The sequence below is a fragment of the Actinia tenebrosa genome, unplaced genomic scaffold, assembly GCF_029948245.1.
Source record: "Actinia tenebrosa isolate PJP-AT-01 unplaced genomic scaffold, QUT_ActTen_1.0 PGA_scaffold5__44_contigs__length_20552954, whole genome shotgun sequence".
NCBI classification, from domain to species: domain Eukaryota; kingdom Metazoa; phylum Cnidaria; class Anthozoa; order Actiniaria; family Actiniidae; genus Actinia; species Actinia tenebrosa.
Window position 1 is genome coordinate 6,570,105 of NW_028292582.1, and position 12,433 is coordinate 6,582,537.

The 12,433-nt window shown below is 39.6% G+C and overlaps 1 protein-coding gene across 1 annotated transcript; it reads right to left on the reverse strand.

Moving 5' to 3' along the window:
* Positions 1–296: 296 nt before the first annotated feature.
* Positions 297–9,992, reverse strand: LOC116292657 (serum paraoxonase/arylesterase 2). The gene is made up of 7 exons (XM_031700011.2): positions 9,856–9,992; positions 9,642–9,706; positions 8,128–8,183; positions 3,156–3,480; positions 2,097–2,286; positions 1,280–1,361; positions 297–854 (listed from the first exon to the last, which is right to left on the reverse strand). Exons 1-7 carry the CDS (start codon positions 9,939–9,941, stop codon positions 531–533), a joined length of 1,128 nt encoding a protein of 375 aa, XP_031555871.1. The 5' UTR covers positions 9,942–9,992; the 3' UTR covers positions 297–530.
* Positions 9,993–12,433: the final 2,441 nt, after the last annotated feature.

Here is a 12,433-nt window from a genome sequence, read left to right on the forward strand (position 1 = left end):
TTCTTTTAAATTTTATAACAATATAAATCTGCGCGCGTGTCTATATACTGTGATATAAACACTCTGCGGGCGGCAGAGCACAAACACTTGGCTACGCTTCGCGTTTCTCTACGACTCACTCGTGCTTCTTTCAGCGTGTTTATATCACAGTACATAGACACGCGCGCTGTTACATATTCATGTCAAAATTGTCGCGCTTTGGCAACTAAACCACTTCGTTGTCTGCAGTGTTTTGTTGTATTTTTCAATATATCAATGTTAAATAGCTTTAAAATATCTGGTTATTAAAACAAATCTTGGATAATTCATGAATTTAATTGTTTAGACTGTAAATTGACTAGTTCTTTTCAGTTCTTGAACATGTACAGTTTGTTCTTCACATCTTGGTGGAAATTCGACATCTGGTACTTAGTACAGTACTTGTTGGATAATTACTAGAGATGACCACGTACAGATCACTGTATTCACTTGTTCACTGTCAACAAGGTTCTCCCACATCATTAGTTTGTTCCTAACCGTGAGCGCACTTCTCAAAAGGCACGCACTTCACACATTAACATCTTGTCGTATATCCCGCCTATCAGGAGTTTCCCTCTAAAGTGAGCAGCTGAGGTCGATCCACGATGCTCACGTCCATCGTTAAGGTACACCTCTCTAAGTTCGTAATCAGGAAACGGAATGGCTCCAGATCGTTCTTCGTTTAATCGCAGATTCAAAACTTGAGAAGGAGCAGGATGCTTTAGGTTTCTTGTGTACTCAGCGAAATCAAGTCCTTTTGGTACCCCAGCGATCCAGAAGGATCCAGTATCGATGTCCACATTAATGTTGTCTGCATGCGTCCCAATGTTGATTTTCTGTTCAATCAAGATGTTGATAACAAATACGATTAAACTTTGGCATTTTAAGAATACTTTGCTCATTCCATCCTCTTCTCCTTAGGATTTCAACAGGATACGGAAGCTGCTAGCCTATTTCTGAATTAACGCAAGCATTTCTAGATTTTAAAATACATACGGGAAAAGCAAGAAAATGAAACTAAATGAATGAAATTAATTAAAACGATCTGCGGAGCATCGAGGTCCATATAATGAAATAGGGCAATAAAACCCTTGCAGTACGTCGGAATGCAGCTCAATTTGGAGGACATAAGAATAGGTTTCCAATTCTCAGGAGATTGAAACTCTATTGTTTTATCCTCCAAATTAAACTGCTTTGACGTCACATGTAAGGGGTCTATTGACGATAGGGTGATGCCAGGGGTATCAGAATGCAGTTTTACCTGAGATAAGAGTAAGGAATTGTCCCTTTGTCGTTTGTACACGTGAATAGCATTTGAAAACCCAGCAGACACTAGAACATACCTAGGAACAAAAATTGATACTATTATTAACCAATATTTATCCATCATTTACTTCAACAACGGGCTCAAGCACGTTAAGTTACGTTTTAAAGATATGTAGGTCAAAAGCTCAAGAATCTAATATGGCTTGATAAAGGTTTAATATTTCGTCACTGACACGCGTAACAAGCCCAAAAAGGTCCCCTTAAGTTAAAGACAGCATCCGGATTCGTAGGAATGCGTTGCATCATGGGGCTGCTTGGAGGTACCCTTCAACAGACAGTAGCAGCAGGCGTAGCTCAGTTGATTATAGTGCGCTGCCTTCAAAGCTTGAGGTTCACGACTCCATCCTCAGGGTCTACACGTCTGTTTCGACTTCCCTCTGTTCTGTGTAGCATTAGCTTTACTAAATACCCGTAATAAGGAGCACTGATAGTCTGAGGGGGTAAAGTGCGCACCTTTGAGCACTTTATACATAAGCCCCTGGCTCGGGAGAATTGGGCAACAATTCCCCGCGTTATACATGTAAAATATTAGCTTTATCTTTTACTGTTTTTAGTCAGTTTATATACATTTTATGCATCAAGGAATAACCTTAGAACCTTAGAGATCTATAGACCCCTTGCTTTGATTTCCTAGAGGAATTGTTATGGGGAACAAAACAATAGGCCGTCTTTTCTTATGAAAAAAAAATCCATTGTTTTGTCCCCCAGAACAATTCCTCTCGGTTCCAGTACAAGGGGTATATCAGGTGTACCTTTTACTGCGATCGAATATGATTCCATTGGGTCCAACCAGTCCCGTAACTGCTAAATGTGACTTGGAGCCGTCATAGTAAACCACGTTTGAGCGCAAAAATATATTGAGAAAAGCAACCTCGAGCATCCTTAAGAAAGGGCGACTGAAGTGGAAGTAATGGTCATTAGTTACGTAGAAGCTTTCTGGACCTTGAAAGAAGACAAAGTTTAAAAGGCATTAATTCCCATTGGTATAGTAAGATTTCTCCACTTTGCGGTGTAACAACAACAACAACTTTACGCTCTTAGTTTATAATGACATAAATATTCGAAAAGAGAAAAAAAGGTTGCGAAAAAAGGAGCACATCTACCTAAAGTGAAATGCTACGTCAGGGAGTTTGCTAATATGACATGGCATGTACTACTGATCGTCCGTCTTTTCCATTTTGAGATTCGAGTATTATCTAGTTTTACTGATTTTACCTTGAGCGTAATGTTTTCCCATTTCAGACCACGTGTCATTCCCTGGAGTACCAATTTCTTGAATATAAATACGACTCAAACCAAAAAAATATTTTCTTTTTCCTTGATGTGTTCATAGATTCATTGTATTTCATCAAGTCGAAACTCGACCTGGAGGTATTGTTTTGGGTCACTCAAGCGAATTTGGGAAAAGGTCTATTCTTGGGGTGCATTTGACGTCATAGCCGCCATTTTGGTTGGCTTTAACAAAAGATTTGGTCTTGGTGTATTTCGTCATGTCAACCAACATGGCGGCCACATCTTTTATACTTTTATTCTCATGGGAAGAGATGCACGTCAACACAATAGACTCCTTGCAACACGTCGAAATGCCGCTAAATTTGGAGGACATAACAACAGGTTTCCAATTCTCATGATAATGGATTTCTTTTGTTTTGTCCTCCATATTGAGCTGCTTTGACGTCACATACAATTCTCATGAGAATGAACTTCTTTTGTTTTGTCCTCCAAATCAAATTGAGCTGCTTTGACGTCACATGCAAGAGGTCTATTCTAGAAGATGATTAGAAATCATTAAAAGGTAAAGTAATGCTTACCGACAGCTAGAATATCATTTGGACTATACATCTTGCCATCCACGACGGTTCTCCGGTGATACATGCATTTCTTTTTCTTGTCAAAAGAAAATATTTCTACAGCCTGATCATTGTGCTTGTGATTGACAACGAAGAACGTCACCTGGCCTGTGGTTGGATCTTCATAGATGGATATTCCATGCGGGTTGAAGTCGCTTCGGTTGAAAGATTTAAGTGTGACTATCATAGGCTCTGGCTCGTGTTCATTGAGATCCAAGAGATATATGTTTCCTGTCCTTTGGTTGATGATTGGATCGGTTGTTAACTGTACTGTGTAACGGAGACCCTACGAACATAACCATCAAAAGTTGATCATTCATTAGCTATTCGGAGGTTGAGGGAAAAACTGGGTCGAGTTGGCGTTGTAGTGCATTGTGGAATACTTTAGGGGACATATTTCGTAGTCCAGAGCAGGACCCATTTTATCGATGCGCGCGCGGCGGAAAGGAACCAAGTAGCGGAAATAGACTGGTACCATTGTAATTGTTTTTCAGTTTTCTTTGTATTTCTAGATATAATTTAATCAGTTAGTGAGAAAAGTGGGTCCAGTTCTGGACTTCATATTTCTAGGATTATACACCTAATTCAAAAAACGTTGTCATCGCCAAAGGCGATAGGTGATAGGTCATTCCGACATAGAAATGGTTTCGTTAAATACAAAGAACATTGAATCAGTCTCAGCACGAAGGTCCATACTCTTGACGAGAATAAGAAGAAACACAAGTCATTCCAGCTATTCTTGGATCTTGGAATGACATATATCCCCCCCCCCCCCGGGGGGGGGGGGGAGGGGGGAGTAATCGACTATATTCGTTACACGGGTACGTGCCGCCAAACAGGGTACGGTTTTCAGCGATTTACTCTGGAACAGGATATATAAAATCGCTCTCGCTCTGGGACAGGGCATATGAAATCACGCTCTCTCCTCTCTGAAACAGGGTATCTATTTTCGCACTACCGGAAAAGGGTATGGTTTTCAGCGATCTTGCTCTGGAACAGGGTATGAATTTCAGCGATTTTACTCTGCAACAGGGTCAGGGTTCAGAAGGCTGAGCGGCACATCCCTATCCTAAACGGGCAAGAGTACCCCCCCCCCCCCCTCCGGGATATATACTATCGCTTTTCGTCTATCGCCTATTGCCTATCGCCTTTGGCGATGACAACGCCTTTTGAATTAGGTGTATATTTTACCAAGAAGAAAGAGTATATAGAATAATCATCAAATGCATAATGTGTGACTGTAGGTGTTGATAAAGAAACACGCGCTATTTGTACGTCATCACAGAAAACCAAAATTAGACCCTTTCGGGTTATTGGGCGTAATATAAATAACGTTTGCCCATTTCAGGCCACATGCCATTCTCTTCAGAACAAAATTCTTTGTTTGAGTTGTATCTACATTTATGTGTCTTCTCATGTGCGACTGTTAAACAAAGAAATGATACTCTACGGAACGACACGTGATCTGAAATGGGAAAACATTACGCTCAAGGTCTATACCTGTAGGAAACAAAGTTACAACTTTGACCATTGTAGAATTCGGTCATTAAAATAATATATGTAATTATCTGCACGAGATTTATGAATTATGGGCTCAACAATTTTATTATTTGTTAATGATAAATTATTTGAAAAGTTTAGCACGGTTTGATTGATCAGCCGCTATTGGAGCTTTTAGCGCATGACAATGATATATCATATATTTCTCTTCAAGTTAAGGCGCGATTACGCGAAGCATTTTTATTATTTGATTCACCTGTGTTAGTCTCTCAATCCTCTCTAGGATTTGTTTCGCAACTTCACTAATATGGTTTTTATTCACGGCTTTATTTCACAGTTAGTCGACCCTAAATGTGTAATACATTACGGAACAACATAAGATACGAAGGCCCCTACTAGATTCTCCACCCATTAACGCCATAAATAAGAGGAACCAGATTCAATACTCCACACCTTGGAGCTCGGGTTTCAGCCAATGATTCTGTTAGTGGACAAGACGTCCTTGACATAGTTCGACAGGGCGAAACTTGATATCTATGCATTCGATTGAACGATTTGGATATTATTTGAAGTCTGATAAATACTTGGAGCTGTACTATATCTGATCTAAGAATTATAGAAAGTATGCACTCAAACTGACTAGCCTCTGAGGAAATTGTTAGTGTGCTGCGGCAAAAGGCAGAATTCCGTAGCCGTTCGATGGGCCGTTCGAAGGGCTAGAGAAGAACGACTGACATGAGAAGCAATACTGATGTCAAGCTAGAAGTTATGAATGATTAGGTGTGAATGAAAAGTATGAGGGCATTAAAGACGAAATGCGAGTTCGAATGTAACTGTTAATTTCCTGAGAATGCTAAAACAGTTGATTGAAAACATCGTAAAACACTTTAAAATAACCGTCCTGTCCTGCGAGTAAAATGACTTAGGGATCGGATTCGCGACTACATACAGGACATTATCATATGACCCGTATCTGCCCGGGCGCGCGCTCTTAGAAAAACCTTCGGGAAAATGGCGTGTGCAGGGCCGTACGGATTCGTACGGCCCTGCTCGAGATTCGTACGGCCCTGCTCGAATCCTGCGACCGTTTTGACATAATTTGCAACTTTTAAAATATCTTTTTTATTTAGGGTCATATGATAAAACGCTTATTGACTGAGTTAGGTCAGGCCGTACGGGAAAATATTTGGCTCTCGGTCATTTGTACGGACCTCGCTGCATGTAAAATGATTTAGGGATTCGCGACTACATACGGGACACTATTCCTTTTTACACACTATATTTTTTCCTCTCTATTTTTTTCAACTAGCTCGTTGCCAATTCAATATAAACCTCGTATTTGCTGCTCAAAAACACAATAATCAAATGATGGATTCTTGTTTAACAGTAATGTTACTCAGTTGTGCTTTACTTAATTGACGCCTCTCACTTAGTCATCCACAGTCATTATCTAGATTGAGTATAGATTTGATACTAATCGCCCAACTTGAGTACCTAATCCTTATCTATAGATAAAAAAGGTTATCAAATGATAGGAAGGTTAGCGCGAACATTCGATGTATCTAGTACTACAAACCAATCGATTATCGGTCTCCACTTATATGTTTGATAAAAACAGTGCGTACAATGTTACACAGTTTATTCTTGGTATACTCTCGAATCGTGCTGTAGTTTACGTCTTCAATGCGCATGCGCCAAAGTGCAATCGACCCATTCTTATATCAGTAATGATAAAAGGGTAAATTATACACCGTGAAAAGATGAAAAAACTTACTGACATTTCGAACGCTAGTCCTTCGTCGGATTTGCTCTTTTACTCCGACGAAGGACTAGCGTCCAAAACGTCAGTAAGTTTTTTCGTCTCAGTCACGGTGTATAATTTACCCTTTTATCATTACTGATTCATTAGAAACACCGACGCAGCTCAGACTAGTTTTTAGCTAGTTATACATTCTCATATCGTTGATTTTACTTTCCTATGTCTTCAAAGACCAATTTCCTAGGTTTTCGTGAATTCCATATCCTTAATCTTGATTTGTTTGATATTGTTTGTCTTTAAGTAGGACTACTTTCCTAGGTTTTCGTGAATTCCATATCCTTAATCTTAATTGGTATTAAAAGATAATCAAGTATCACCAACAATTAATCGTACTGCCTACATGAAGACGAAAAAACCTCGACAACGATAACGACTTGGAAGCTCACACATAAGCCATTAACCCTGCATCGACCCTTTACCAGCTGCGGGTTCAAGCTCATTAATTTTTCTAAATCTAAAAACCGTATTTATTACTTTCTTAGTTATTTTCACATGATCTCCTGGTCGTAACGGCTTCTTTCCCACGGGAAAATCATATATGTCATTGAATATAGCATTTCACCGACTAACAGACAACAGGAGTGCGTTTACTCTGATTAGAATTGCATGTGACAATACTTAGAGTCGTTGAAAAGAATGTCTAGCAAACGATTAACGTAAAAATTGAGATATACCAAGGTGGTGACACATCTAGATACAATAACCGCCTACGGCGAGTTACACAGTGTATTATGGCTATGCATTACTAGAACGACTTAATCAACTGCCGAAAGAACTGATGAACAACATATGATTGTGTGACTAATGAAGACAGCATTCAGATAACAAGACAAGGACTTTTGACTTGATAAAAAGCGATTTACAAACTAGCATGTATCGGTGCTTCATCATCGTCCTTTATGCCTGTGTGGCACGTAGGCCCAACATTAAGGACTTCATATCTGTGCTTGGTATTATATTATGGTTTCCATAATTCCACAGCTGGCTTCTAAAGAAACCATACTAACGTTTAAACGCGGTTTTGCAAGAGTAAGTGGAATATAGTACTCTATCAGTATAAAACGACCCTCCCCTACATTTTGGTTGGCAGGTGCAAGTGGACTGATAGACTTACACCTGTTGAGATGGGATATTGGGCAGTGGCAGTGGCAGTGGCAGTGGCAGTGGCAGTGGCAGTGGCAGTGGCAGTGGCAGTGGCAGTGGCAGTGGCAGTGGCAGTGGCAGTGGCAGTGGCAGTGGCAGTGGCAGTGGCAGTGGCAGTGGCAGTGGCAGTGGCAGTGGCAGTGGCAATCCCTGACATAATGCCATGTTGGTGGATATAACAATAAGCTAATGACAAAAACATTGTTTGCTAAATCAAGCCAACATCAGGAACCAGCATTTCTGAAAACTAGAAATACTTCTCCTATTTCGAACCTCTTCGAGAAGGATTCTTATGATCTAACATCCCGTGCAATGTGTATTCTCAAGCTAGCGTTGCCTAACGGAAAAGAAAAAAAAAAAGTGCTCCACAATTAACATGTGGTTGCGGAGTGCATGAAATCGAAACGTGAACCCAAAATAATTGCATGAAATACTTGCACCTTTCAATGTCGTTTAATGTATCGTACTTACTGATGAAAACAAAGCCATTCCATTAGAAAGTATTTCCACATCTTCTGAACCATTGACTACAAGAGAAAAACAAAAAACAAGAACTATTATGATTATATTTACTATACTTAATGTAGAACATGGGTACGTACGTATATATTTGACTGCAACCATCACTCCCTATAAGTGGCTCTTCCGTGAGTTCCTCTCCACACACACTTCCAATATTTTCACTATTCAATTTACTACACACTACACAACTCACATGTTGCTGATTTTTAGAAAAAAAAGTTTTCGAAAAATTAAAGTTGAGAGCATCTTTTTGATCGCTTTATTGTTTAAACGAACGGACAATTGATATGCGGCCGGGAGATGTTTGATGTTGATGTATTACCTCTTTGTATACAATCATCAATATCAAAGCCAAATGGCCTTTAGCAGGTTGTGAAGGGCGATAAAGAAGCATCTTTGATTGTATAACGAGAAGAAGGTGTTTCGTCGTTGGGGGTTAGTTGTTATTATAACTCAATCATATGTTAAGTGGAATGCACTATGTTACAAGATGTTTAAATGTTTTGACTTATCCTCAATACTTTAATACACTCTCAATATAACGAGGCCTAATGATGTTTCCTCTTCATCCAAGAGAGCAACATATATTAACGTTTTATCACTTGACTAATATGCTTGATTCAGTTTATTTTACAATAAAAAAACCATACAAAGAGTTTCCCGACACAAGCAAACAAACAAAAATTTTCAGCAGAATAGCAGATTTTTCTCGTGTCTCGGTGAAATTAGGGTTTTACTAGCACAGATGATTGACATGCAAAACTGATCTCAAGTCTTTATGTTAGGACTGTCAGGCTATCGATAGAGTCCCAAATATGATGAACTAGTCGTGACATATTAATGACGTCATTACCCTATTCGTGACAACCCTGCCATTCTGCCGGTACGACTGCCGGATAATGTCAACTAAGAAACAGGGAGTAAAAGTGTTAGGATTGTTCGAATTTTTAGATCTAAAAGTTGTTGGTCAAGTCATATAGCGCATGAAGTACCGGCGTACTTTGAATCGGATGCTTTATGAAAGGGTTGTTTCCACAGTCAGTGCTATGCGTTGTGTGGTTTGGTGTGTGTGGTCGTTCGATGCAAGGAAAATTTCAACCATTGCTGAAATACTTGGCAACAGCGCACACAGATTTATGACAAGAGCGTCACTAATGTTGTAGAACAAATTAATGTGTCCCGATAAATTACGGTGGTTGATATACGAAAGCGATACCCGTGTTTGAATATATTATTTACTGTCTGGTTCTACCAGCTCTACAAACAAACATTGTCAAAGGTTGAAGTGAACTAGGAAAGAGAAATAACTTCTTGTTTTGACGAACCATTCTGTCTAAATTGAAAGACAGGGTGATTGGGTCGGACAAATGGCATTTTTAAGATGGGCATCATTGAATGACCATCAAGAGAAATGACTCAAATACTCTTTGCTCTTAAACACAACGAGGCAGGACTTTACTTACCATTGATGGCCCGACATGGCCCAGGGGAGTGACCGAGAACTTGCTTAAAGTAGCCAAAACTGACTCTGAAAAAACAAAAACAATCGTATAGTCTAATTCATGGTGGTGTAAACAAGAACCACGGTGCAGTGTTACAGGATGCAGAACCGTTGATGGCTACACAAGTTACATCACGCTTAACCTGTTTCGTCACTGAGACGAACCAATTACTTACATTGTATTAAATACGTGAGCTATAACAGAAGAAACGAAAACAATTACGGCAAGATCGACTGCTCTTCCGAACGAGGCCAATTTCATGTTGCTTCATGCAGTCAAAAGCTACACTGACAGTGAACTAGATGAGCAGCGACTTGTAAGTTTATCTGGATAACCTGTGCACTACTCCACGTGTATATGGAAACACTACCCGATAGGAATGACATGAGCGAGCGTCATTCTTTTGAAACTCAATAGTTTCTGATCTGACAGTTTTCGGTGAAGACAGAACAGTCTCGGTTTGTGACTGAAGGACCTATAGTACTAACACTAATCTGTCAATGAATCGAGAATCACAAGCCGACTTTTTTGTCAATTAAGACTTCTTAAAACGATTTTAAGCCGGCTTAAGTAACATAAAGTTTATTATGATAGTTTATTATGAAACATTTCACGAAAATGTCGTTTTAAACTCCAAATATGCCATCTCTAAGCCATACTGAAATACGGGCAGGCAACTATGTAGATTATATAAGTAAACCCAATCGTGTATAGTTTTCGAATAAAATAAACTGGCTTACGGTTTTCTCAGATAACACCGCGAGAGTACAGATCGCTCCTGGAAAGAGACTTAACGACACTACTCCAGATGGAAGGACTTCTTAAGTAGACAATGCAAAGTGGGCAATATTTTTAAAACAACACGGAAATCATAAGCTGCTTGGTGCTTATTCATTACTAGCTACTTCATCCTTGAGCCAGTTGATAGAATATTCTTTTGCCGTGCCCGGGATCCTTGCCTTAGCTAAATCCTATAACGTTAGTGTGGGATTAAACGAATCAATATAATCTTTCTCTCCTGAGGCCGAAATCCGACTCCTTCTCTAATATGTAAGAGGAAATAGTTAGGATGATTACCCAGCACAAATACCTACTTGACAAAACAGCTCTGCTAGCGGTTGTCTGGCGCAAAGGATTTAATGGCGAACATTTCAAGTACGATCTGAGATTGTTAACTTCAGCAGTGAAGTAGTGACGATGGACTCAATAGCATTTCCCTCTCCGGTCACTAAATCATTCAGTACTGATCCTTTCTCTCACGATATTCACAAGGGGCTATCAAATTCGGGAATCTCTAATTCACTTTGTCGTGTAATCATAGTATATCGAAGGCCTGCTTTAAAATGTCTTCACATTCTGTGATAAAGCTACGGACTTTGATGGAGCTTGCACAACATTGCGCGAAGTGCTGCAGGCAATCAATCTTGCAGGAGCATGTTACGTATGTCATACGACGCAATTTGTTGCACGCAATGTTGAATTGCTGAAGTATAAGTAATCCTATTGAGATCAGTAACATTGCCTGCAATATTGCGCGCAATGTTGCGCCTTGTGTCCTTACTTTCACTGAGGATAAGATGTGATTATGCATGCTAGATACTAGACTAAGACCTTTTCGAAGCTTCATTGATAATGCAAGGCTGCACAGATATTACTGATTTGCTCTGGTTTGCATTCTCATCATGAAAGCATCTCAGAAGCCTCACCTTCCATCTTTAGTTCAATACATGTCAATAGGCTACTGAGCTAGATTAACGAACACAAAATTAAAAAAATAAAGAAAGGAAAAGGAAATCTGAGTTAACATTTGGCCACCCGATACCGTAAACCGGTGTGAATAAAACTTTTTCAGCCATTTTAAATTATGAGACAGGGACAAACGTAGAAGTTACTTTTTCAAATGATTTTACGCTTTGGTGTTTTACATATCGCTCCAACTACCAGCAAATTCAATTGTCTTTTGAATGTGTTTCACATTGCGGGATAACGCAAATATAGCGGGATAACGCAAATATATAAAAAGACACCCTGATGCAGCTGTGCAGTCTATAAATGTTCCAATATTTGCTCCCTCGCCATCCCATAATATCTTACTTAAAACAATAGAATTCCACCGTATCAGTAAGAAAGTCTATTGATAAACTTTCATTTTGCATGGGCTATTTAGGCTAGTTATAGTTTCATGTTATATAACATGCCTTAGTAAATTGAAACAGGAGTATGATAGCCATCGATATTGATGGACGTGCGCTGCTCATTTTTCACGAAGCATTCTCAAAGAGATCTTATCAATGTTGATTATTACATAGTAATTGATTGCGTGAAGAGCTTGATAAGGACTGTCAGCGAAGCTATTTTCCCTCCATCTAAATAATGCTTTCATTTTCATAGGATCTCCTTAACTTAACAAATCAAATATTGAACGTTTTGAATGAACGTACGTGGCAAATGTTGTCTTTCCGTGTTTGATAAAAGCATATCCGACAAGACATTTTGAATGGTCAACCTCTCGGAAACCGGAAAAACAATTTTTATAATTCCATTATATATAAGGTTATAGCACAAACCTAACCTTTAAAATATCTCCCGCAATGGAAAAAGCATGGCCCTAGGTTGCCTGGACCGTGTTTGGTAACGCAACGCCCCAGGGGTGGGTGGGGTGGGGTGGGGTGGGGTGGGGTGGGGTGGGGATGGGGAGGGGGGTGGGGATGGGGAGGGGGTAGCCGTGGGGGGAAGAATCAGGCGGAGTCTTC